The 23,025-nt window shown below is 53.5% G+C and overlaps 11 protein-coding genes across 11 annotated transcripts; 4 read left to right on the plus strand and 7 right to left on the minus strand.

Annotated features, from left to right (window-relative positions):
• Positions 1 to 457: 457 nt before the first annotated feature.
• On the plus strand, positions 458 to 2,980 carry BKA67DRAFT_613154 (uncharacterized protein; the record flags this gene model as incomplete). Its single annotated transcript, XM_046105403.1, has 2 exons — positions 458 to 835; positions 932 to 2,980. The coding sequence occupies exons 1-2, from the start codon at positions 464 to 466 to the stop codon at positions 2,978 to 2,980; spliced, it is 2,421 nt and encodes an 806-aa protein (XP_045953006.1). The 5' UTR covers positions 458 to 463.
• A 13-nt stretch (positions 2,981 to 2,993) lies between these two features.
• On the plus strand, positions 2,994 to 3,817 carry BKA67DRAFT_584525 (uncharacterized protein). The gene has a single exon (XM_046104148.1). The coding sequence runs from the start codon at positions 3,104 to 3,106 to the stop codon at positions 3,446 to 3,448; it is 345 nt and encodes a 114-aa protein (XP_045953007.1). The 5' UTR covers positions 2,994 to 3,103; the 3' UTR covers positions 3,449 to 3,817.
• A 198-nt stretch (positions 3,818 to 4,015) lies between these two features.
• On the plus strand, positions 4,016 to 5,039 carry BKA67DRAFT_664329 (mitochondrial carrier domain-containing protein; the record flags this gene model as incomplete). The annotated part of the gene is made up of 3 exons (XM_046108357.1): positions 4,016 to 4,058; positions 4,115 to 4,512; positions 4,578 to 5,039. The coding sequence occupies 3 exons, from the start codon at positions 4,016 to 4,018 to the stop codon at positions 5,037 to 5,039; spliced, it is 903 nt and encodes a 300-aa protein (XP_045953008.1).
• Positions 5,040 to 5,250: 211 nt separating this feature from the next.
• BKA67DRAFT_664330 (uncharacterized protein) lies at positions 5,251 to 6,633 on the minus strand (the record flags this gene model as incomplete). The annotated part of the gene is made up of 2 exons (XM_046108358.1): positions 5,251 to 5,502; positions 5,575 to 6,633. The coding sequence occupies 2 exons, from the start codon at positions 6,631 to 6,633 to the stop codon at positions 5,251 to 5,253; spliced, it is 1,311 nt and encodes a 436-aa protein (XP_045953009.1).
• Positions 6,634 to 8,379: 1,746 nt separating this feature from the next.
• Positions 8,380 to 8,893, minus strand: BKA67DRAFT_541457 (Prefoldin; the record flags this gene model as incomplete). The annotated part of the gene is made up of 3 exons (XM_046100938.1): positions 8,380 to 8,551; positions 8,640 to 8,806; positions 8,864 to 8,893. 3 exons carry the CDS (start codon positions 8,891 to 8,893, stop codon positions 8,380 to 8,382), a joined length of 369 nt encoding a protein of 122 aa, XP_045953010.1.
• Positions 8,894 to 9,355: 462 nt separating this feature from the next.
• BKA67DRAFT_541458 (Dor1-like family-domain-containing protein) lies at positions 9,356 to 10,693 on the minus strand (the record flags this gene model as incomplete). Its single annotated transcript, XM_046100939.1, has 1 exon — positions 9,356 to 10,693. One exon carries the CDS (start codon positions 10,691 to 10,693, stop codon positions 9,356 to 9,358), a length of 1,338 nt encoding a protein of 445 aa, XP_045953011.1.
• A 267-nt stretch (positions 10,694 to 10,960) lies between these two features.
• On the minus strand, positions 10,961 to 11,942 carry BKA67DRAFT_105917 (uncharacterized protein). The gene has a single exon (XM_046094857.1). The coding sequence runs from the start codon at positions 11,780 to 11,782 to the stop codon at positions 11,228 to 11,230; it is 555 nt and encodes a 184-aa protein (XP_045953012.1). The 5' UTR covers positions 11,783 to 11,942; the 3' UTR covers positions 10,961 to 11,227.
• A 159-nt stretch (positions 11,943 to 12,101) lies between these two features.
• On the plus strand, positions 12,102 to 13,236 carry BKA67DRAFT_664333 (TLC domain-containing protein; the record flags this gene model as incomplete). The annotated part of the gene is made up of 2 exons (XM_046108359.1): positions 12,102 to 12,584; positions 12,655 to 13,236. The coding sequence occupies 2 exons, from the start codon at positions 12,102 to 12,104 to the stop codon at positions 13,234 to 13,236; spliced, it is 1,065 nt and encodes a 354-aa protein (XP_045953013.1).
• Positions 13,237 to 13,491: 255 nt separating this feature from the next.
• On the minus strand, positions 13,492 to 14,504 carry BKA67DRAFT_105957 (uncharacterized protein). Its single transcript, XM_046094858.1, has 3 exons — positions 14,138 to 14,504; positions 13,899 to 14,087; positions 13,492 to 13,826 (listed from the first exon to the last, which is right to left on the minus strand). Exons 1-3 carry the CDS (start codon positions 14,329 to 14,331, stop codon positions 13,643 to 13,645), a joined length of 567 nt encoding a protein of 188 aa, XP_045953014.1. The 5' UTR covers positions 14,332 to 14,504; the 3' UTR covers positions 13,492 to 13,642.
• A 982-nt stretch (positions 14,505 to 15,486) lies between these two features.
• BKA67DRAFT_595683 (uncharacterized protein) lies at positions 15,487 to 19,254 on the minus strand (the record flags this gene model as incomplete). The annotated part of the gene is made up of 4 exons (XM_046105192.1): positions 15,487 to 15,512; positions 15,566 to 17,446; positions 17,512 to 18,982; positions 19,057 to 19,254. The coding sequence occupies 4 exons, from the start codon at positions 19,252 to 19,254 to the stop codon at positions 15,487 to 15,489; spliced, it is 3,576 nt and encodes a 1,191-aa protein (XP_045953015.1).
• A 1,363-nt stretch (positions 19,255 to 20,617) lies between these two features.
• Positions 20,618 to 21,771, minus strand: BKA67DRAFT_541462 (alkaline dihydroceramidase; the record flags this gene model as incomplete). Its single annotated transcript, XM_046100940.1, has 4 exons — positions 20,618 to 20,796; positions 20,870 to 21,019; positions 21,081 to 21,573; positions 21,634 to 21,771. The coding sequence occupies 4 exons, from the start codon at positions 21,769 to 21,771 to the stop codon at positions 20,618 to 20,620; spliced, it is 960 nt and encodes a 319-aa protein (XP_045953016.1).
• Positions 21,772 to 23,025: the final 1,254 nt, after the last annotated feature.

Consider the following 23,025-nt stretch of genomic DNA (forward strand, 5'->3'; position numbering starts at 1 on the left):
CCCCCAAACTGCCCGGGCATTTTACAGGCGAGATCCGATCAAGCTCCGGCAACCGATAAAACAACAATCCTAGAAACTATTCCCCTACGCTCACGGCCCCGGCCGCTCTCACATTGCACACAGAGGCCTCGTGAGTCATGATTTCTTACGAGCCCGACTGTTCTGAAGTAAAACAGTCAAACCACACCCGCCCCGGACTTTCCTCTTCGAGCCTGACTGGCGCCATATCTCTCACACCTGCATCTGTCATTCCTGCATATATACATCTGGCTGACCGCCGAAATTGCAGCCCATCTTAAAGATGTGTACCCAGTCCGGACCGACTTCGCCCAAGGAGCTTGCTCCTGTCGATTATCCTTCCGATGAGGACGGCGTCGAATCCCAGGCACTCGGGAGTGACTCCGGCGCCGAGGCTGATGATGGCCCTGGTCGCGATATCGAGGGAGATGGCGGGCCAGAGGGCATGCTCCCTCGCGACCTTCCCAAGCGGACCGCCTACTACGACCCCGTCGCCGAACGCCAGATGACCCAGACCGACGCCAAGCTGTTCTACCAAAGAAGCCAGAGGGCGGATGGGAGCAATTGGGGCCAGTCGCAAGCCACAGCCCCTGGTAGCCCAGTCATCTCGGCAGGACAAGGACTGGCACACGCACAGGTGCAATCTCAACACGCGGCTCACTCTCACACGGCCGTACACAGCCACCAATCTTACGCCGCCAATGGACATCTCGGTCCCAACTCCATGTCCTTGCCCCCCGCTGGTCCTACCAGAGGCCTCAGCTACAACAAGCTGCCCGACGTCGGCGGCATGACTGTCAGAAATGTTGATCTGGGAGTGGAATCGACACCACGTACCGCTACTCGACCCGCGCTGGCTAGCCACTACAGCCATGTCCCTGGCAGATTACCTACCAGCGTTGATGCACACAAGTCTTCAAATGACCTCGTCCAGCCCGACATGAGTCTGCCAGATGCCGGTCCAGTTCCTATTGGCAATGACTTCGAAGATACCGACCCTCACATCGCCGCTGAACTGAGCTCCATCTTCGCCAACATCCAGAAGTGTCTTGACATTCGTCACAAGTATATCCGCCTTTCCCTTCAGAGGGACGGCGACAACCCGAAAGATGATCCTAGCTGGGACGTATACCCTCCGCCTCCTGAGCCGGCGTGGCATGGACCTCGTGCCGCACAAGCGACCGGAAGCAATAGCCTGAGTAGCAGCATGGTGTTGCCCTCAAAGCCCGACCAAGAACGGCCAACAAATGAAGCCACCGCCGAGACACCGAGGAAGAGAACGTCGAAAAAACGCAAGCCCGGGCATGATGTCGGCCAAGATTTCGACATGGAAGATATCCTTCCACTTCCCTCTCCCAGTGAATATACCTTCCGGCTGGATGAGAACGGCGTCTACCAAGTCTTCGAGAATGATGGGGCCGACAAAACCAATAGCCCCATTGTCAGCGTGCCGACCATCAAGGACTTCTACGTGGATTTGGAGACCATCCTGACCATCTCGTCCGACGGGCCCAGCAAGAGTTTTGCCTTCCGAAGATTGCAATACCTCGAAGGCAAATTCAACCTTTACGTGCTCTTGAACGAATACCAGGAGACAGCTGATAGCAAGAAGGTGCCGCATCGAGACTTTTACAACGTAAGAAAGGTTGATACACACGTTCACCACTCTGCTTGCATGAACCAGAAACATCTGTTACGCTTCATCAAGAGCAAGATGAAGAAGTGTCCAGACGAGCCGGTGCTGTTCAGAGACGGCAAGCTGCTCACACTAGCTGAGGTCTTTGAGAGTATCAACTTGACTGCTTATGATCTGAGTATCGACACGCTCGATATGCATGCTCATGTGGACTCGTTTCACCGCTTCGACAAATTCAATCTCAAATACAATCCTGTCGGCGAGAGTCGTCTGAGAACCATTTTCTTGAAGACCGACAACCATATCCAAGGTAGATATCTAGCAGAGATCACTCAGCAGGTCATCGCGGATCTCGAGTCTAGCAAATACCAGATGGTCGAGTGGCGAATCTCGATTTATGGCAGGTCGCTAGATGAATGGGACAAGCTTGCGGCATGGGTCGTGGACAACAAGTTGTTCTCTCACAACGTGCGGTGGCTCATTCAGATCCCACGCCTGTACGACGTGTACAAGGCCACCGGAGCAATGGAAAGCTTCGAGCAGGTCATAAAGAATATTTTCCAACCCCTATTTGAAGTGACCAAAGATCCGGCGAGCCACCCAAAGCTACATGTCTTCCTCCAGAGAGTCATTGGATTTGACAGTGTTGATGACGAGAGTAAGGTGGAGCGCCGCTTGTTCAAGAAGTACCCTGTACCGAACGAATGGCAATCGAAACAGAACCCTCCATACAGCTACTGGATCTACTACTTGTTTGCCAACATGACTTCGCTCAACTTCTGGCGGCGGCAGCGTGGCTTCAGCACCTTCCTTCTGCGGCCTCACTGTGGTGAAGCAGGAGATAGCGAACATCTTGCCGTCGCTCTGTTGTGTAGCCATAGCATTAGTCACGGCCTACTCCTGAGGAAAGTGCCGCTGCTCCAGTACCTCTTTTACCTCGAACAGATCGGTATTGCCATGTCTCCTCTCAGCAACAATGCTCTCTTCCTTGCTTACGAGAGGAACCCCTTCCATCAATACTTCAAGCGCGGCCTGAACGTCTCTCTATCTACTGACGACCCGTTGCAGTTTGCCTTCACCAAGGAGCCTCTAATCGAGGAGTATGCAGTCGCGGCGCAGATCTACAAACTCGGCCCGGTGGACATGTGTGAACTTGCAAAGAACTCCGTGAAGCAAAGCGGCTATGAATACTCAATCAAGCAGCAATGGTTAGGAGACAACTTCCACCTTCCGGGTAGAGCAGGAAACAAAATGGTCAAGACGAACATACCCGATCGCAGGGAAGAGTTTCGGCACCACACGTGGGTAGAAGAACATCATATGTAAGTTATTCTTTTTCTTGAGCTTTTTGGGACATGTTGCTCATGCATCCTCAGGATCTCTAGGTATACCCAGCCATCCGTGGCGAAGGCGGATCCAGAGGTGGCCACGGATGAGCAGCAAGAAAAGATGCAACCAAACCCACCTTCGCCGTCTTCCACATTGAAGAGTGGGCCACATTTAACTACCAAAGCCAACGACGAACAGGAACAGCAGGAAACTGTGAAAGGTTATCCGAGCAGTTCCCCTCATGTTGCGGACAAGAACGTTACTTCCGATTCGCACGCACAATGGCCAACTGAAGGCTTCAAGGAGATGCACTTATCAGGACATGAGCCTAGGTATTTTCCGGGCATGATGGCACGGGCATCTAGGCGGGACAGCATGCGGCAGGGTTCGATGCATGAGTCGGACGACGTGGGTTCGACGCGCAGCGCCCCTAAGAAGGGTGGTGCGAGAGAGGAACCATCTTAGTCGGACGACCCTTGCTCGGCATGGAAGTGGTTTATGGTGCAAAATTTTGATTCGGATAGGGTCAAAGTCAACGTGAACGTGAACGAACTCCACGACAGGTACTTGCAGACTGGTGCTTTTGATAGAATGAACAGTACATGACCCATGTTCCCAAGTGCGAAAGGCTATTTCAACGTCATATGTTGTGCTGTCGGTCACGTTTGAATTAGATTCAAGTGCTTAGTTGCTTAACCTAGTGTATCGAGGCAGTCTAAGCAATCGAGGTTCCGGAGCCCTCGGTGACATCATGTAAGGGATTCGGGGAGTCCGGTGTTGGGAATCCACTTCTTCCGGAAGGAAAAAGCTCAGCTAAGCTCCAAGAGAATTAGATGTACGTAGCAATGAAGCACATGCTCCGTACGGCTTGAAAGACGTAGCTTTCCTTTTCTTTTTTTTCTCCACAAACACCTATCCTACTTGCGGATTGCATTTCCAACGGTCTTACTTGAAGAGCTATTATATAGGCGCAGCCACATGGCCACATAACACGGTCGCCATCTGCTGCGGCAGGACACTCCAAGAATCGACATGTCGCAGAGCTCTCGTGGCAGGGGGAACGGGTCTTCGTCCAGTCAGAAAACGCCATGACCTGTCGAGACGACCTCAACCATGCTGACTCGGAATTAGAATCCTTCCACTTCGCAGCCGGCCTATGTTCCGGCACTTCGGGCGCCGTTCTCCTCCAACCCATCGACCTGCTGAAGACGCGAGTCCAGCAGTCGGGCTCGCAGTCGATACGAGCGACGATCCGCGAGATTGCCAAGTCGCCAAACGCCATAACCGCCTTCTGGCGGGGCACCGTCCCCTCGACCCTACGCACCGGCTTCGGGTCGGCAGTGTACTTCACCACCCTCAGCACCATCCGCCAGCATGCCACGCCTCCAGCCGCGGCAGCCGACGAGCGGGCCGGCCGGCACACCTCCTCCTCGTCCTTGCCCAAGCTCTCCAACACGGCGAACCTCCTCTCCGGCGCCTTTGCGCGCGCCTTCGCCGGCTTCCTGCTCATGCCCCTGACGGTCATCAAGGTCCGCTACGAATCGAACCTCTACTCGTACACGTCGCTTGCTGGGCGGCAGGGGACATCTACAAGGGGGAGCGGATACGGGGCTTCTTTGCCGGGTACGGCGCCACTGCCGTGCGCGACGCCCCCTATGCCGGACTCTACGTCTTGTTCTACGAGCAGTGCAAAAAGCGCCTGAGCGTGGTGTACGGGAAGGGTAAGACGGGCGTCGACGTAAATCAGATGGGTTCCACGCTCGCAGCCTCCATCAATTTCAGCTCTGGGGCCATGGCGAGCGCCGCTTGCTCGTTCATCACGAATCCTTTCGACGCCGTAAAGACGCGGATCCAGCTGCAGCCGCGAGAGTACAGGAATACCTTCCAAGCCATTCGCAAGGTTGTCGCCGAAGAGGGCGTGCGGTCGCTCTACGATGGGTTGGCACTACGTCTCACGCGGAAAGCAATCAGCTCAGCATTGGCATGGATGGTTTATGAGGAGTTGATTCGAAGAGCAGAGACAACATGGAGCCGCGACGTGAGCGGCCAGGTATAGTAGACCCAGATGACGACAATACCCAACTCAACCCAACCCAGCCCAGCCCAGCCCAGCCCATACCATATCGTCATACCATACCACTTATCCCCCAGAAAGCAAAGTAACGCAAAAGGCAAGCTAGCTAGCTGAAGCAATTCTCAACTCAAGATATGCACCCGTAACCTGATGCCGCACGTTTCTCATCATGCAGTCACTTGTATAACTCGATCTACGCTGGCTTCGCTCCTGCCAGGTACATCAACAGCGAGGGGGATCGGCTTCTTCTACGTTCCTTCTTACGGACCCATTCAAATTCCGGTTCCAGGGTTGCACCATGGTGGTGCTTGTGCTTTTTCGGCTTGTCCTCGATGGTCATGATCAGTTTGCGCTCGCGCTCCTCTCTGATGATTCTGGTGTGCCTCCAGAGGATATCTTGCTCCGTGTCAGGCACCAATCTCCTGATTAAAACAAACTCGGGATCCTGAAAACAAGAGTGGGATGGTCAGTTCCATGTCATGGGCAGTCTCGTCGACTTGATGAATGCACGACTTACCGAATCAAGCTGGTAATCAACGTTGTATATCCGCAATGTCTCCAGCGAAAGATGCCGACGAGCCATGCGGGTATATGTCGGACGTGCGTCATGCTCTTCCTTTTCTTTCTTCTTCTCCTCCTTCCTCTTCTCAACCTTCTTGCCTGAGATGATGGCGTTGATCTCCTTCTCATCAAGGCCGGACTTGAGCAGTTGCTCCTGCAGTCTGTGCTTGTACTCGCGCTCCGCCTCCTCCTTCTCCGCTTTCTCCTTGGCTACACGAGCAGCTTCATCCCTCTTGTACTTCTCGATGGCCTCCTTCTCCATTTTCTGGCGATGTTCCTTGGCGCGGCGCTCCTCGTCCTCCTTCTTCAGGCGTTCGACCTCGAGCTTTGTCTTGAGGCGCCTCTCGGATTCTTCCTTCTCCTTGGCGAGCTGGATATCGTGCAGCTCCTTCTTCATCTGACTCAACTCGCGCTCCTCCTGGGCTGTCTTGTTGCGTCGACGCTCGTCCTTTTCAATCTTTTCCGACAGTTTCAGCTCTTCAAGCTCCTTCCGGGCCTTTTCGAGCTCGTAGTCCTTGCGCCGGTGCTCAATCTCGCGATCGACCTCATGACGTCGCGCTTCCTCCTGTTCACGTGCGAGGTACTTCTCTCGGTAGTAGTCGGAAGTGGATGAGTCGGCCCGGGAGCGCGAAGATTGGTGATGGTGGTGGTGGCGAGCGACCTGCATACGATCATACCTTCGATGGCTATCGTCTGAAGAGTCGGAATCGGAATCGGAGTGGTTGATGATATGATTGTTGATGATGACGGGAGCAGGGGCGGGCGGGGACCTAGGGGGGCTCTCACGTCGCCGACGGTCCCTGGACCTGGAACGAGTGGTCACGACGGTGCGCTCCGCTGCCGGGACCAGATACCGGTCGCTGTCACCATAGCCACGAGGGGCGGCAGGTCGACGGGCTTCGACGTAGTGCGCAACAGGAACGCGAGCGGGACGTGCTGGCGAGGCACGGTGACGGCTAATGTGAATGTCGACATCCGAGTCGGAGTCGGAGTACCTTGAGCTGTAGTGGCTCATGTCGGGCGCAAAGGCAGCGGGGGCCTAGTCACGATAGGTAACAGCTAGTAGTATGACTTGGTATAGACGATGGAAATGTGTGGATATAGTCCCAAAACAGTAACCTTGCAATACGGCAGATGATGGCTTAGAGATATTTTGTGAGAAACCACACGAGACTGCTGAGGCGCTTACAAGTAAGACAAGAAGCGACAAGTGATTTCTGGCACAGGCGAGAGAAGGATTCCGAAAAGAATGTCAGCCATCTGAGTGGGGGAAAGTCGTGCTGACCCGCCCATTTATCATTCCCAGGGGGGGGGTCCTTCATCGGCCGCCTGCCTCCTCTCGCACCCACCGACCATTGGGCAGCCGCATGAGCTCTGCAGTGTCCGACGCGATGGATGAGGAGGTGCCGGGCCCTGGCACGCTTATGCAAGCCGGAGGGTCAAAATTAGCACAGCAATACTGCGTGTCAAACACAAGCCCCCCCGGCGGTGGCCAAACAGAGTAGGATAACAGGACTGTCACTGGCGCTGGTCCAGGTCCAGGTCCAGGTCCAGGTCTTACTGGGCTGTCTGCCGGCTGTCAAGCCATACCGTACGGTGCTCGTGCTGGCAACGAATGAGATGCCAGGGTTTTGTACGATGAAGCAGGACTATCGAGCAGGCAAAGCTCGCAGACGCGGTACTTGTGGCGCTTTGTCTCGTGCTAGCAAGATGGGATGTGGTAGTACATGCGTGGGTACGGATCAACCTGGCAGGAATCCTTCGAGGGAGAGAAAGAGGGGAGGTGGTGTAAGCTGGTGGTTGGGGGCTGGAAATAGAACCTCACTCAAATCTCTCGTCCGCTCGACATTGGTCAGTAGTCCCGGTCCGCCAAAAGGGCTGAGAGGTTGTGGAGAATCTTGGCCGCAGGACGCATGAAATGGAGGGGCGCTCGGCAACTTTAGAACCGTTCAGGCAGGAGGGGGGTTAACGACGAATCCAGTTTTCTGGGAACTTTTGGAGAGGGCTGAAATTGGCCGGGTCCCAACTGGCTAGGTTGCGTACATATTACAATGCATAGTCGAGCTGCGTGGGAAGTCGTCTTTGGCGGTCAGCACGCACAAATCACGGGCAGAAAGAACCCCTCGTTTGTGTCTTCAACTCATAATTCAGCATGTTTGAGATGTGCGTTTACTGTTAGATCAAGACTGTTGCAGCGCCAACTACCATGATCCATAAGCATTTGCCAATCTCTAGGTTAGATCCCAGTTCAGCACATGCAAGCAGACAACAGGCTGGCTTCGGCCTAGGTTAGTGAACTGACTAATCTGAATATGCAACCTCACCACGAGAACCGCCAGCCGTTGGGCATCATGGGGAATGGGCTTGATCATGAAGAGGAAGTCACCCGCTTAAATCTGTCACCTGCAAGCAGCCTTGGAGCGGAGACCAGTGACCATGTGAAGCCAGAACCATCTATCTACAGTAGACTAACGCTGACCTACAGCAGACATGCTGCTGTGATGGCTCTGACCCAAGACACTTTGAACCCCCTGGCTACCGCCGCTGGATTAGGAACACACGCGAGCACGCGTCTCGCTTGCCCCCTTACACAAGCGCAAGACACCAAACGCCGCCGCAACTGCGAAAGTACAATTGCAGCAGCTGCACTACTGCTTCAGCTGCCTCGCATCACATAGCAGATTTCCTGAGCCAATAAAATATCATCTTAATACGTCAAAAGCTTCTTCGCGCGAGGTTCAGAACTGGTGGCTGCCCGGTTTCAAGAAGCGCCCATTCCACCCCTCAGCATCCGATCAATATGATCTCTGCTGTTTTTCTGCGTGAGCTCTAGGGACTGCAGCTTCTTGCCCAAACCTTCCGTCTCCTTCTGTGCCTCCTTGATCTGCTCTTCAAGCTTCTCCTGGAGTCCCGACATGGGCAGAGCTACGAACCTGTCATGCTGTGAGTCAGCAGGTCATCGTGGCGCGAAGAGTGCACTGTGAAATCTAGCGTGCGAGAAGCGGAATAGCATATCCATACATTTTACCAACACCCTCGTAGACGCCTGTATCCGCGGGCAGAGACGACACTTCTGTCCGTGTCAGTTGTGCCATGCGCAGCTCTCTCTGTTTTGATGCCTGTTGTGTCCGGACGAGTGATATCTGCTGCTGAGCCACCATGGCTTGCGTCTCGATCTCTCGGACGAGCTAGCTGCGACGTTAGCTGTCATGATACCAGGTCCGCATCTCGATGGAGCAGCGTACTTTTTGTAATGCCTCATTTGAGATCGACATTTTGACTTGAGGCGTGCTGGGGGACTTCTGGTGTTGTGCGTACGGTGATCGTAGGAAAAGTGCAACTTGGTTGCTGGGGGGGTTATCGTTCAAAAAATAGCTAATGCGGAGAACCGCGACTGTGCGTGCTCCAGTACAGCGCCCAGAGCAGCATAGCAAACCAGCCCAGCAGACATATACTGCGCCAGCAGTCAATCCTGAAAAGCACGACACTGCACCGTACCTGCGGCTTTCCGTTTTCTTCTTCTTCTTTCTTTCTAATTTCATGGTGGAGCCAGACATTTTTATTTCTCAGCTACATTTTTCCAAACAGATTCTGGGCACAGTGCGGTCATTCTCATCTCTACAAATGCGAGACTCTCTAAGATGCTCATCTGCATGGATGGTCGCACCCAAGTTCATAAAGCATGTGAGCACCGTCGACATAGTAATTCGTTATTTAGCCATAACTCTTGACCTTGATCAAGCCTTCGCAGGGACCTCTGACGGCCTCCGTTCCTTGTTGCCTACTATGGACTCTAGACGGCCTGCCATTATCTTGTGGCGCTTCACCACCTCTACCCATTCATCCTCGGCTCCCTCACCGATGTCGAGACTTGCTAGTAAGACGCCAAAGTCGCCTCCTAATCGACCCAGACTGCCAGCACAATACAGTACCTGGGTCAGGAGACTTTCTCTGGATGCTTGGTCCTTCACGCTTGGCAGATAGATCCGTAATGTTTCCATTAGCATTTCCACTAGATGAAGCGGAAAGGTGGCAAGAGCTGACGGGATCGGCTGTAAGGGGTCTGCTTTTTCTAAATTGTTGTTAGGAGCGCCAGAGTCCGGGAAAATACTTTTGAACATGGAGATGATGGCAAAGCTCTGCTCTCTGAAGATTTCGATATACCTCTTCAGGTACCGCTCCGTTTGCTGCCCCCCGGACCAAGAGCTCCCGCTCGCGACGTGTTGCTGCTGGCGTGCTTTTTCCTGGTCTGCCAGGTCACGAAGAGGCTCTAGAGCACCTAGCATGTTCATCAGAGTCGATAGACGACAGACCAGGAACAGGGCGCCCAAGCCTCCGCCATTACCTGCGGCTCCAGCCGGATCAAGATCTGGGACAACTCTTCGAAGCCAGCTAATTGTCCTCAAAGCGGAAGCCAGCTTCAGGCCCGGAGTACGTAGACTTGACATCAAATTGACCGCCATTGCCTGCATGGCTTCGTCGGCCTGTGAAGATACTGAGTGGACTAGTCGTGACTGGGGGTACAGCGAGTGCAGCCGCCTGATGTGGCCATTTAAATCGAGGGCCGAACCATAGTTTGCTGCCGCCGCCGAAGAGCCGGAAGTTATGGCGGACGACAACAGGGTGGGAAGGTCGAGCACGTCTACTAGCCGCTCCGTGTTCCTTGAGAGCAGCAAGGCCTTCTTCCTCGCGTTCAGAACCTCGTTCTCGCCGGATTTGTGGTATGTGGTGGAGAAACGGACTGCCTCATTGTCCAGTCTCGGGATTGCAGCCCTCAAGTCGCGGGTCGAGGCGGACAGAGCCGGTAAAGCCGTCTTGAGATTTGCATGATTTGATGCAGACTCAATGATGGATTTGTGGGATCGTTTTGAAAGTGCCTGCAGTGCCAGGAGTAGCGAATGCGACGACTGGGCTAGAGTCTGTTGTTCTGCAGATTCGACGGACGACAATGACAGTGAGGCTAGGCTGGATATGTATTCCAACGCAACGGGGTCTGGCGGCTGTATGTTCCCATGGCGGGGGTCCCCTCCCGACGAGGCGGGTGATATGAGAAGATCGTGAAGCAGATCAGCCATTTCCCGAGGCGACTGACGTTTCCGAGGGACCAAGTTGCCAACGACCGTCACATGACCTAGCTACAGCTACGTGAATAGTTCCAGATGGAGGGCTCAACTGTCTGACCGCTTTCAGCGTAGGGAGGTCCGAGTTGGGAGCCGCGATTTGGGCGCAGCCGACGAATCAGGTGAACAAGAAATGTGTCTCAGTGCACAGCAGATATGTGTCACCAGAGCATGTGTTGTGCTTGCAGCTCAGCTGGATGATTGACAGGGCGATGCCTGGGGTTGTCAGTTTGTGTGGGCCTTGAGGAAGTCGGGTTAGGCCTAGAGTCGTAGTGTAATCCGCAGAACGGCTTCCAATGTCATTGACTGTCCGTAGTAACTTGTCTTCTGTCTTGGACAGAGGGCGATCAGAAACGGGACCTTGAGCTTGAGGGGGGACCAAGAGTCGAGTTCAATTAAAGTACAGGGAGTGCTACCGTACACGGCACAGCACAATACAGTACAGCACAGACAGTGTGTACGCATACACATGGTACACAGCGATCAACCTTAAGATTTCCTTATCGATTGTGAAACGCAAAAGACACTGGGGAATTGGAATGCCGCTTCTCCGTCCCGTCCATCGCTCCATCTACGGGATCCGTACATAACTACATACATACTAACTTGCATGCATGGTGTAGAGCTATCTTTAGAGCTGTCTGTCTGTAATGTCGGCTGCTCACCAGACCCTGGACTTGGACTTGGACTTGAGCATTCAGCATGGGTCATGAAGCGTGGGCATGGATATGGGGCACGGTGCCAAGATCGCGTCACAAGCGTCCCCCCAACAAATTCGGCCATGTGTCTTGGAAAGGCAGTAACAAGGGCAGTTGTCCAGGATAGACCTGAAGCATGTGGCAGTGGCAGTCGACAAACTCTAATAACATCATCGTGCCTTTTGACGGTTGCCCCCAAACTGATTGATACGTATTGAGCATTACTGTACTCTTGTATTTGGTGACTTGCCAAAGAGCGAATCCAAGGCCCTTTTTGGTCTGGCGATCGACACGAGACCAACACCAGCAGCCCAGCCCAGAGCCTGCCCTCCATTAAACCGCCCATAAGTGGACGGAGGCTCCGTTTTCTCCTTCTTATTTTTCTTTCTCTACTCTTTCTTTCTTTGCGACTCTACAGGCTTTGTCCGGCTGACGAGCGACCATACGGTCTGTCTATTGCAACCGAGTCAAGAAACATCTTGCGCAAGTCAACAGTTGATCTTGTCCTGTGTATAGAATAGAACAGCACACTCCGCTCCGCGTTGCCCGCCCTGGGCCTCCAACTATAGGACTTCGAATACTTCGACTACTTTCCGCGCCCTTTCCACCTGTCCTGCACCCGAATATATGAGCAACACGCATTCGGAAAATCAACACCAGTCGCCATGAAGGACCCTTTCCCTATTGCGCCGATACCCGCTCTGTCCAAGGCTGTGCAGCCATGGGCTGACTACTTCTCTCTGCCGACATTGCCGCTGCACATCCACGAGATTCTGATAATAGCCGCCTTCTACCAATTTGTCATGGTCATAGTGTCGCCTCTTGCCTCCAACTGGCTGTTCCCTGTCCAATACAAGGGCTTGTCCAGGAGCAAGAGGTTGAACTGGGATGTGCACGTCGTGTCTCTCGTTCAGAGCTCTACCATCAACGCCCTGGCCCTATGGGTTATGTTTGCTGATGAGGAGCGTTGGGTAATGGACCCCCAGGAGCGCGTTTACGGCTATACCGGTGCTATCGCCATGATCCAAGCCCTAGCCACTGGCTACTTCCTCTGGGATTTCGTCATCACCGTCTCCAACATGAACATATTCGGCCTTGGTATGCTGGCCCATGCCGTCAGCGCACTACTTGTTTACTCGTTTGGCTTTGTAAGTCCCCCTTCTCGGAAGGCCCAAAAAACAAAACATAAAAGACTACTTTTGGCTAATAGCTCTGCAGCGGCCCTTCATCAACTACTACAGCACCACGTTCATCCTTTGGGAGCTGTCCTCCCCCTTTCTCAACGTCCACTGGTTTTGTGATAAGCTGAACCTGACTGGTTCCAAAATCCAGTTCTACAATGGAATCGCCCTCATCGCTACCTTTTTCTCCTGCCGGCTGGTCTGGGGCACGTACAACTCTTACAAAGTCTTCTCCGATGTTTGGAACGCCATGCAGAGCAGGCCTTCATACATCCCACTCACGGCCCAGGTTGCGCAGAATTTGACGGTCCCCATTCGTTACGAGTCGACCATGCAATTTGTGAACGAGTCGAGCCACGTCCCCATGTGGTTGGGCATACTATACCTTGGTGCAAACTTGACCCTGAACTCCTTGAACTTCTACTGGTTCGTCAAGATGATCCAGGCCGTTCAAAAGAGGTTTGGCCCCTCAAAGAAAGAAGAGGCAGAAGACAAGCCAATTTCGAACGACCGCGGATTGACCACCGCCACGGAGACAAACTCGGGACTGAAGACACGCCCACGAAGGGGGACAATATTGGATGGAGAAGAGGTCGACCAGCCCCCACCCGGCATCTAACATTTGTAAGAGCAACGTTAGATAGGACTTTAAACGAGTAGATATTAGAAGTTTACCTCCCATTGTAAGCCAAGTATGTAAGCTCTGCTTTATTCCATTCCACATAACATCAGTATTTGTTCAATAAGTGATGGCTTGTGAAATGGGATACTGACGATATTCAGTAATGTGCGGCCAAATGATACCCCTTCGCGACGCACATGAAAATACGAACCACACGGATCTTAGGCGGTTGTATTTAACAGAGGACCACGATGTGTGGCTCCCGAAGGCCCGAAGGCCCGAAGGGAGTTAATTGTGTACGACCGGCCCTATACCATTTTCAGAAGTAATAATATAAAATAAAATAAACTAAGAAGCATCGATGCGCCCTGCAAGGATCTAAACTCGTCCTGGTCAAAGCAATTCACTCGTCATCTTCCTCGTCTTCACCGTCATCCTCCTCGTCGACCTCGTTATCAACCTGCTTCTTGGCAAGGCCGCCGAGGAGGCTGTCAAGCCCTCCTGTTGCACCTCCTGCGGCGCCACCTGCTGCAGCACCTCCCGTTAAACCACCAAGCAACTGGTCGAGGCCTCCAGTTGCGCCACCGCTATGCACACGGAGGTTAGCACCAGCATCTCCTTCACCATGAGGAGCACCTTGCTTATCAGTGAATACTTACGCGGCACCGGCACCGGCACCGGCTTTGGCACCTCCGGTCAGACCTCCGAGGAGCGAACCGACATCCACCTGCTTCTTGGCGAGGCCGCCGAGGAGGCTATCGAGCCCCCCAGTCGCACCTCCTGCAGCGCCGGCTCCAGCCGTGGCGCCTCCAGTCAGGCCACCGAGGAGCGAATCGAGTCCTCCGGTGCTGGGTCGCGTGTCAGTGCATGTTACTATCAATAAACTCGACTCACTCACGCTCCGCCTGCGCCGCCCGTGGCACCACCCGTGGCACCACCTAACAGAGAGTCGAGAGGGTTTGCTCGCTTCACCAGATCTTCTTTTGCCTCGGTGGCCACGGTTCCCACGCGGGTAGCGACATGGTAGGCTGGTGCAGCATTGGCTGTGACGAGGAAGGCGACCAGCGCAGCAGAGACGAATGAGTACTGCATCTTGGGAAAGACGACTGTTTATTACGATAACGGACTAGAAGATTATAGAAAGGATTAATGAGAAAGAGACGAAATGGCAACGTTGCTTGCAGAACGGGAGGGCAATCTTGGCTTGAGAAAAAGGCATGGACAAGGCCAGTCTAATATACACAAGACCAGTCTCACAACACGGGTTCCATTTTGTGTATCGTCGACCGAACATGCCTTCGTCTGACCTTTCTGCGCCTCTCGAGGAATTACTGAGGGCTTGGGCGTTTCGATATTGCCTTCAAACACTGGTTCGGTCTGAAAGCAGCCATTTCATCGCAATCTAGGCACTCTCACGCGTGACCACGGAGCATGACGTTCACATTTTCATGGTCTCTCTACTCCAGGTTCGTCCGCCGATCAGTATGCGATTTGAATCCGGGGTCGCAGGGTAAGCTGCGGACATGGCGTCGTAGTCTGATCGCAAGGGCCCGACAGTGCGTCGAGGAGTAGCTTTCCCGCACAGACGCCGCCATTTTGACCTGTGTTTTGGCATCAATGCTTTTTGCATGCTCCAGGTCGGCTTCGGGACTCTTGAAACACACATCGACTCATCTTAACCGTGAGATGTTTGGCTATTGATTTGGTGCCGCTTTGCGCCCCACGGGCTGCCATCGAAACACGAGCATCTCGAACATACATAAAAGTCAGCCATGATACTGATCATTCTGACGAGTGAAACCTTTGGCATCAGACACTGCGATTTGGTTGTCGGCAGGAGGGAAAACATGATGTTGGCAGTGCAGGAATCGAAGATACCGACATGGCAATGTAGTATTATATATAGTGTTATGTACGGTCAAGCATCCGCCGCTTGGCCCAGCGTTTGACCCAAGTAAAATAAACATCAATGGGCTGAGATTATGCTTAGTTTTAGTGTCCAAGCGTTCGGCACGTCTTTATCGTAATCCAAGATCGTCCCTTCATCTTCACATGGCGACCGCCTGGTGGCCTGTGCTTCTGTTCAATTGGTCAACCCATAGTCGAGTCGTTTGTAGTATCATTGGAGCGACGGGCTAGACTAATATAAGCTCAAAGAAGGCAGCTTCCTCAAGTCTAACGAAGCGGTCATGCCTTCCTGGCCTCCCGCAACATTGGCGGTGGAATAATGATACTAAACCCAAGACGCTAAAACCCAAAGGGATTTTGCGGGGCTGTGGTGGGTTAGTAAGGAATGCACTACACATGGTGGACAAGAAACACTTACTAGCTTGTGCGAGATTCGCACGGCGTCCCGTTGCCTGAGGTTGAATCTTGTCAGGGACACCAAACCGTACGGGGGGTGCCGGTCCGGTCTGTTGCGGCTGTAGAGGTGCGATGGGGGCAGCCTGCGTCGTTTGATTATTTAGACCCGAGTTAAAGCCCTGACCAAAGCTTCCGCCAAACCCAGTCTGCTGGGGCTGGAGTCCGGTCTGCATTTGTGGCAATCCCGTTCGTTGGGGCTCCAAAGCTGGTGGGAGGTACTGGTTAACGGTACCGGTTGGCTGCGGAAACTGTTGTTGGCCAGCACTAAAAGCGGTCGGGAACCCAGTAGGCTGATTTTGCATAGGTGAGAATTGTTGTGAACGTTGATCGGCGAAGGGACTTTGTTGCATTGGCGTGGCACCGGTCATGTTAGGTTGCATGAACTGACCAGGCATAAATCCTGTTGGCTGCATTTGCATAGGTTGTTGTATGCCAGACCCAGCAGTGAACCCCACCATGCTTTGTCCAGTTGGTTGTGGCTGGAACCCAGTCATGAATGGCTGTTGCTGCTGCTGCTGCAGTCTTTGCTGACCGAGGTCATTCAGACTTTGGCCTAGAGGAGCAATGCCTGTCATCTGGGGTTGCAGGGGTGGCGGTGCGAAGCCGCTGGGCTGCGCCGATTGTGGAGCGGAAAGGGGACGAGAGGGCGGCGGAGGAGCTACGAGTCCAGACTGGCCTTGTGTCATCTGAGGAGCCAAAGGCCGCTGGCGACTGCCGGCAAGTCCTAACCCTAATGGTTGCCCGGTAGGCATTGCGGCGACGCCTGTCTGCTGCTGAGCAAGACCTGTCTGTTGTTGGGCTAGTCCTGTAAAGAATGCTGGCGAGGCCCCCTGTTGAGCTTGCGTCGCCACGGGCTGCTGCTGCAGTACAGGCTGTGGAGGCGGCTGCACAATTTGAGGAGGTTGGACAGGCTGGATCTTTTCTGGCTCCAACGGTTTTGAAAGTAGCGAGAGATCAAGCATTGCTTGCGTGGGTGCAGACTCCTGAGCAGCGGGTTTGGATTCCGGAGCGGACGCTGGTGCTGCAGAAGGCTTAGCTGTAGTTTCTGGCTGCTTGGACGGTTTGACATCCCAAGCATCGTCATCGAAGCCTCCAGCTGCACCCCTATCGGCTGCCTTCGACCTCCCACCGACCGGAGAAGGTGTCGTACTATCTGCACTTGCGTCCTTTTGCTGTGAGAATGCCTTGAGATCAATAGTGTTGTTTGTTTCAACGGTGGGAGTGGGACGTCCTTTTCGAGTGTTGTTTCGAAGGGTTCCTCCAGGACCAGAAAAGAGTCCTCCTTGGCCACTGCCCTCCCCATCGTCATCGCCGGCAAAGCTGACATTCCGCTTCTTGCCATCCCGCCCGTATTTCTTATCCAGGTACCGCATTACTTTGATAATATCGCCCTCGCGGAGACCAAGGTTCCGAAGCACGCTGGCGTCCACATCGGGCAGTACAGTCTCATCCATCGAATCCTTAGTGAACGACTGAGCGTATCGTTCACAGAGTCCGACTGCAACATCACATGATAAGAAGAATTGGAACCAATCGTACTCGGGCTTGGGTGCTTCGACGGAGGCGCCAGCCCTTGACGGGACCTCATCCTTGATGGCTTGTTTTCTTTGGGACTGTGCCCGCTTGATATCAGACAAGGGCCTATGTTCATCCAGGGATATACCAGTAATTAGTTCGACATATTCAAGATCTTTGACGGACATTTTGACAACTGGGACAGCAATTTTAACGCCGTTCACCTTGTGCAGATTAATTTTGCCATCCTTAACACCGAGGAACTGGGCCTCGACGCTGAAAGACTTGCTCCGGTCCGTCCATATACGGACCTTGAGAGGATCGGGTTCTAGTGAGAAGTGAGCAACATGGTTACGTAGCATGTAGGGATCCAGGGGGTTTGGAAAGACTGACTCGACTTGCCCGAGGAGGACTTGCTGCCGGTGGCATCAGATCGACCGTTTTGTTTGCTTCGCTGCTGGCCAAAATGGTTACTACTGTCTACAGCCGACAAACTACTTTTTCTGTCGGGCAAACGCATTCCAGGTCCTACCTCTGCTGCTTTTTGGTCCCTCTTTATAGCCTCCTTTGTCAAGCGCTCTTCTTCGAGCCGGTTCTGGGCAACTGTAGAACGGCCGGCATTAATACCAGCTGTAGACGACGTCATGGGGGATGCAAGAGTCTCGGTGATCTCGATATAGCTGCTGGGGACGACGCCTTGCTTGCCGTTCTTGAGGCGGCGAACCTGCCACCACTCCTCGCTCTTACTGTCGTCAACGACTACAACCTCATCGCCAATGGCCACGGTGACTTCATCGTCTCCCTGAGCCATGAAATCATAGAGAATGATTCCCTTCCTTTGGGCAGTCTGGCCCGTTCCAGCCATGATCACTTCACGGAGACCTTCAGCTCGTATGGCGCCAGCGATTTCGCCCAGTGCGCTCACGATCTCGGCGGCAGTGTCTTTGGCACCGGCATGGAAGTCGATGCTTCTGCTCGGCCGGACCAACTCAAGGAAGACATGCTTGCCCTCGCGTGAATAATGGGTCATCTTATCGGCAGACCACTCCTGGGTTGGGCCGTCAGTAGCTCGCTCGGGGGCTATGAGGATAAGCCCGGTCTTCAGGTTAACGCCCAGGGTGGTAGGCATCTTCTTTTTCTTGCCCATGACTGAGACCATCTCGTTGATGTTGTACATGTGAAAACCGCCGGGGGCGATTTGGCCGTAGGAACCCTCTGGGACTTCGTCGTCGATATCCCTATGTCTACGACTAGCGGTCCTTTGGGGTGGAGATGCATGTGATTGGTCGTTTGAAATGGTTGATTGAGACCTCGGGCGAACCGGCAGTGCTGGGCTAGGCTCATCTCCAGAGTCCTCGGAGAGATTTTGTCGGCGTGGCGGCACGGCGATGGGCGGAGGAGTAGCGGCTCTTCTGGAAGTTCTGCCTGACATGACACCGGCCAGCGCGGCTGCGGGCGTGGCTGTGGCTGGGCTCACCTCGGAAGCGATAGAGGGCTGGCGCGTGGGCAGTGGTGGGCTCTGTGGTTCCTCGTCCTCATCCTCTTCCACCTCATCGTGCACAGCTGGACGAGTGGGAAGGGAGGGTGGCAACGGTGGAGCTGCGGGCGCGGGCATGGGCACAGATGCACGCTCAGGTTGGGAGCGAGGTTCCGGTTCTGGCGCAGGTTCGGGTTCGGCGGCGCTCTCTCCCATGTCAATATAGTTGGCCGGAGCAAAGCCGAAATCGCCGTCGGTTCCTACGAGGATCCAGTCAGGATCGGAATTGTCGTAAACCTGTAGTTTCGCGTCTTCGGAAAAGGATATCTCTTCGTCAGTCTGGCGAGTATAGTCGTAAAGTGCGCGGGCTTGACAGATGATGGGAGCCTGTTGTATTGCGGCGCATTAGCATTAGAGTCGAGCCGAGTTTAGAATCAGAATCAGGATGGACATGTTAGTACCTCTTCAACATAATTGTTGGGGATCAAGCCTGAAGGCTCATCCTCGTCGTCGGCGTTGGCCTTCTTTTTCGCCTTCCACCAATCATCATCGCCGTCTTTCTCCAAAAGATAGAGGACGTCGCCTTCCTTGATGGCAAGCTCGCCCTCACCCTGAGGCTCATAGTCGTATATGGCCTGGTAGACGCCGAGGAACCCCATGTTTCCGGCTTGGTCGGGATTGCAAGTGCGGCGCGCCGTTGACGTCGTATTATTGCCGTGAGAGGCCGCAAAGTATGCTGTATCGTATTCCAAGGCAGGTAGGTGCCCGTGTTGGACGCCTTCAGATACGTGATCAATACTTGGAGGTGTGGGATTTCTCTGCCCCTAAACTCCAACAAACAACACTATACAGCAGCGACGTGGCCGAGCAACTCCGTGATTGTCGGGAATCGAGAGCAACGTCATGCCACACTTTGCCGGTTACGAATGGATTGGGGGGCGGCGGCGGCGGCGGCGGAACCACAAAGTGAAGCGCAGTGCAGTGCAGGGCGCAAGTGCCAGCTTTACCTGCTTTCAAGGTACGCAAGCAACGAAACGAAACACGAGGCAACGCAGAGGCAGACGCTGGGGCGGCAGACGCTGAGACAGAGACAGAGACAGATCCAAGATGCAGAGATGCAGATGCAAAACGCTACCCTGGAGGATTTAAGCAGGTAGGTATGGGATGTCCTTATCGAAGTCTCATGGGGGACTGGAGAGATTGGCTTAACTTGACAAACAGTGAGGTACCTCCTGCACGGATTAAAGGTTGAGTCAATGCTCCATCTCCCTGTCCGGTCAGTGGAGGCTGGAAGGTGCAGCAGCCCGTGAGGTAACTGGTGGGTCTTCTAACTTTTGTTGCGCGGTTCCCAGCTGAACCGTCCTCCCTGTACGGGGCGCTGCAATTGCTTACTTACAGTAGGTAGGTAGGTACATTTATGAAATTATGCATGCAACATATAAGTAATAAGTCACATGTCGATCCCCCGATAACACCATATATATCTAACTGCCAGGGTTGGCCGCTTGGTTCGCGCAAGTTGGAGTCAACGCTTACACGTATTCTAATCGGGGAGTTTCTATTGAGTACCTTGGCAATGAGAAATAACCGTTGCTGCAGTATGGTTAATTCCCTGGTTTTCTCCCACGTGCGGGGGTTTTGTGTCTTTATCCGGATTGGGATACCTATGAAGGCCTGATAAATACATTATTCTCAACATGCTGGGTTCGCTGTGTGGCTCATCAACCATGTGCCCTGAATTGCCCCGAGGCCCCATGTCTCATCTTGAACCATCAGAATCGGGATCTTGCCGCTGCATTGTGGATTACTTGGTTACTTATAGATCCTCAACTGGACCAATTGAATTGAGCCCCAAGACCACCGTTGAGCACTCCCATCGTCTACTCGGGGCCAAGGCACATTGTCTGTTGTGTACTTGTTTGGCTTTCAGACTTTACCATTTCGTCGTGGTCCAGACTCCATACCTACTGGAGTAAGCGCGCGCGACGGCGCTCGGGATTTATAGCCTGCGGCATTCCTGTCTCAATCGGCCCTCTTTCCATTTCCATGGACTGGTACATCTGCCGCAGCAACCACGTCGGGCATGGAAAAGACAGAAGGCCAGCTTAGTCGGTATTTGTCTTCGTCGCCATCCAAACAACGGTGTATCCAGACCCTCCACGTGATGTAGTAATACGCTTTAGACATCGTGTCAGCTTGGCCTACCCAGCAAGAGCCATCATCTCCAGCATACACAAGCAGGCCCTATTTAGGGCAGTGGGAAGATCAACTCACCTCCCAGCCCAGTCATCAGATGCCACCAAGCGTGCCCCTCTAGGACAACTGCCCAGGGAAGTCCAATGTCATGTCTCCATCTACGGATTGTGTTGCAGTAGACGTTGTCGAGATTCCAGATCAGGAATCCTCCCAAAAACACCGTGAGACCTTGACGTGGTGTCCGTTAGTCACTAGAAACACCACCCAGCGATCAGCCCGTCGTACGCACCAGTTGCAACCATGATCCACATCTCCCTGACAATTGCATCGGCCGGCGGCACGCCCGAGCTGGGCGACCGTTCTTCCTGCCGTCTCCTCAAGGCTGGCCGGACAGTCTTCTCTATGATCCACATGTTGGAAAAGACAACCACAGCCGTCAGAACACCGTACGCGTCCTGATGAAATTGGGCATCTTTCGTCTGGTAGTATCTTGCCGTGATGTACCATGAGAGGCCTGAGAGGCCAACACCAAGTAGGAGTGAAAACAAGCGCGATCTACCGTAGGAGAATGTCGCATAACACATGAGACAAGTCGTATAAATCATGGAAAGCTCATCAACGAGCTGCATCGGATATTTGAGCGTGGCATGGAAAAATGTCGAGCCCGCTCCAACTAGCATGTAACCCATGAACGCCACAACAAAAATCGCAGGATGGCCGTATTTCAAACAATCCCGGATTCCCTTTAGGCCAAGCCAGATGAAGAGCATGTTCGTAACGGTCTGTACGTAACAAAGGTTAGTCGCTGCCGGGGTTCTGTAGTCCTGGCACGGAATGCTCACATTGCAAAGCTCGGCACAATAGTAGCTCATAACGTAGTCCTCCTCGCAGAAGTTCAGTGTCACCGTCTTCTCGCCCCAAAACCCTTCTCGAGGCTCATGGTAAGAGAAGGCAAGGGCCCCAAAGATGGACCCCGACATGATGGCGAGAGCCAAATTTTTACTTTGCACCTCGTGAACCGGGAATTGGGATACAGATGAGGTGGACTTGGCGAGAGAAGAGGGTCAGTTTGCAAGTCAGCTGTTGATGCAGGAGTCACTGGCTGTACATGGGAATATGTTACCGAAGTTGCCTCGTATGAAACCCAGCTTGGTTTGCCTGGTAGAAAGATTGCTAACGAGCTGGCTCCCCTGGAAAGAGAGGAACACGTCGGAGCTCGCACTTAAGGTTATGGCAATGGCAATGGCTACGAACTCAAACGGAGGGAGAAGCACGCAACCTGGGCCTGCGGGAATTCGTCCACTACTTGGGATTACTTAGCATTAGATCTCACCACTGTGAATTGTACAACTCCATTCAAGCCCCGCCAACCACCGAAGGTTCCGGTACACCGAGGTAGGTAGTAGTTGGAAATCCGGGATTGGAAAGCACATGCGCAGACAGGCGCAAATGGTCCGCAATGGAACAATGACGGCACTTGTGCGCGGCGCGACGTGTGCAGAGAATGATGTGAGGTTTTGCTGGTTCTAGTGCATTCACATTTCCATACTCGCTGGGTAGGTCTTTTTTATTCTTTGGTCTCCCCTCCCCCCTGGGTCCAGCAACCTTGGCACTGGAGAGCCTCGGAATATAGTTATTGTTTGAAGTGACGCAATTATCTCGGCTGCAGCTCAGACAGACATGTCGTTCCTGGACTCGAGGACCGGGGCTAAACAGCGGTGAGATAACCACATACCGCACTCGCCATTAGTGGGGCTGGCTTCATTCACTCTAGCTGTTGTTAGCTGATTGAGATGTCGGGTACTCGATTGAGTACATGGATCAATGCAGTGCTGGACTGGCGCGCGTCTAAATCCTGAATATGCGCCGTAGTGTGAGTGGGCGTGTGCGTCTCAAGTACCTCAGGTACATGCTTGCCTTTCGTGGCTGTTAGTGCTGTGAGCCTCATGCCAGCGTAACCTTTCATCTCGATAGCCGATCACGAAATACTGCAGCCTGCGCATATACCAACTAACCTAACCGTTAGGTGGTTCGGCGCTGCTCTGCTGTCGCGATCGACTGCGCAATCTGTTCTTGTACCAAAAGCAGCAGCACCGTGTTTAGGTGCTCTAAACTCCCGCCCAGTTCTTGTATTACCCAGAGTATGCACTCATGCTTTCTCTTCCATGCCATACCAAATCGTAGCCCAAGATCCATCCTGCAAACAACTTAGTGCTAACGAGCTTCGTTCGAAG

Source organism: Truncatella angustata, assembly GCF_020726525.1.
Source record: "Truncatella angustata strain MPI-SDFR-AT-0073 chromosome Unknown BKA67scaffold_10, whole genome shotgun sequence".
Classification (NCBI taxonomy): Eukaryota; Fungi; Ascomycota; class Sordariomycetes; order Amphisphaeriales; family Sporocadaceae; genus Truncatella; species Truncatella angustata.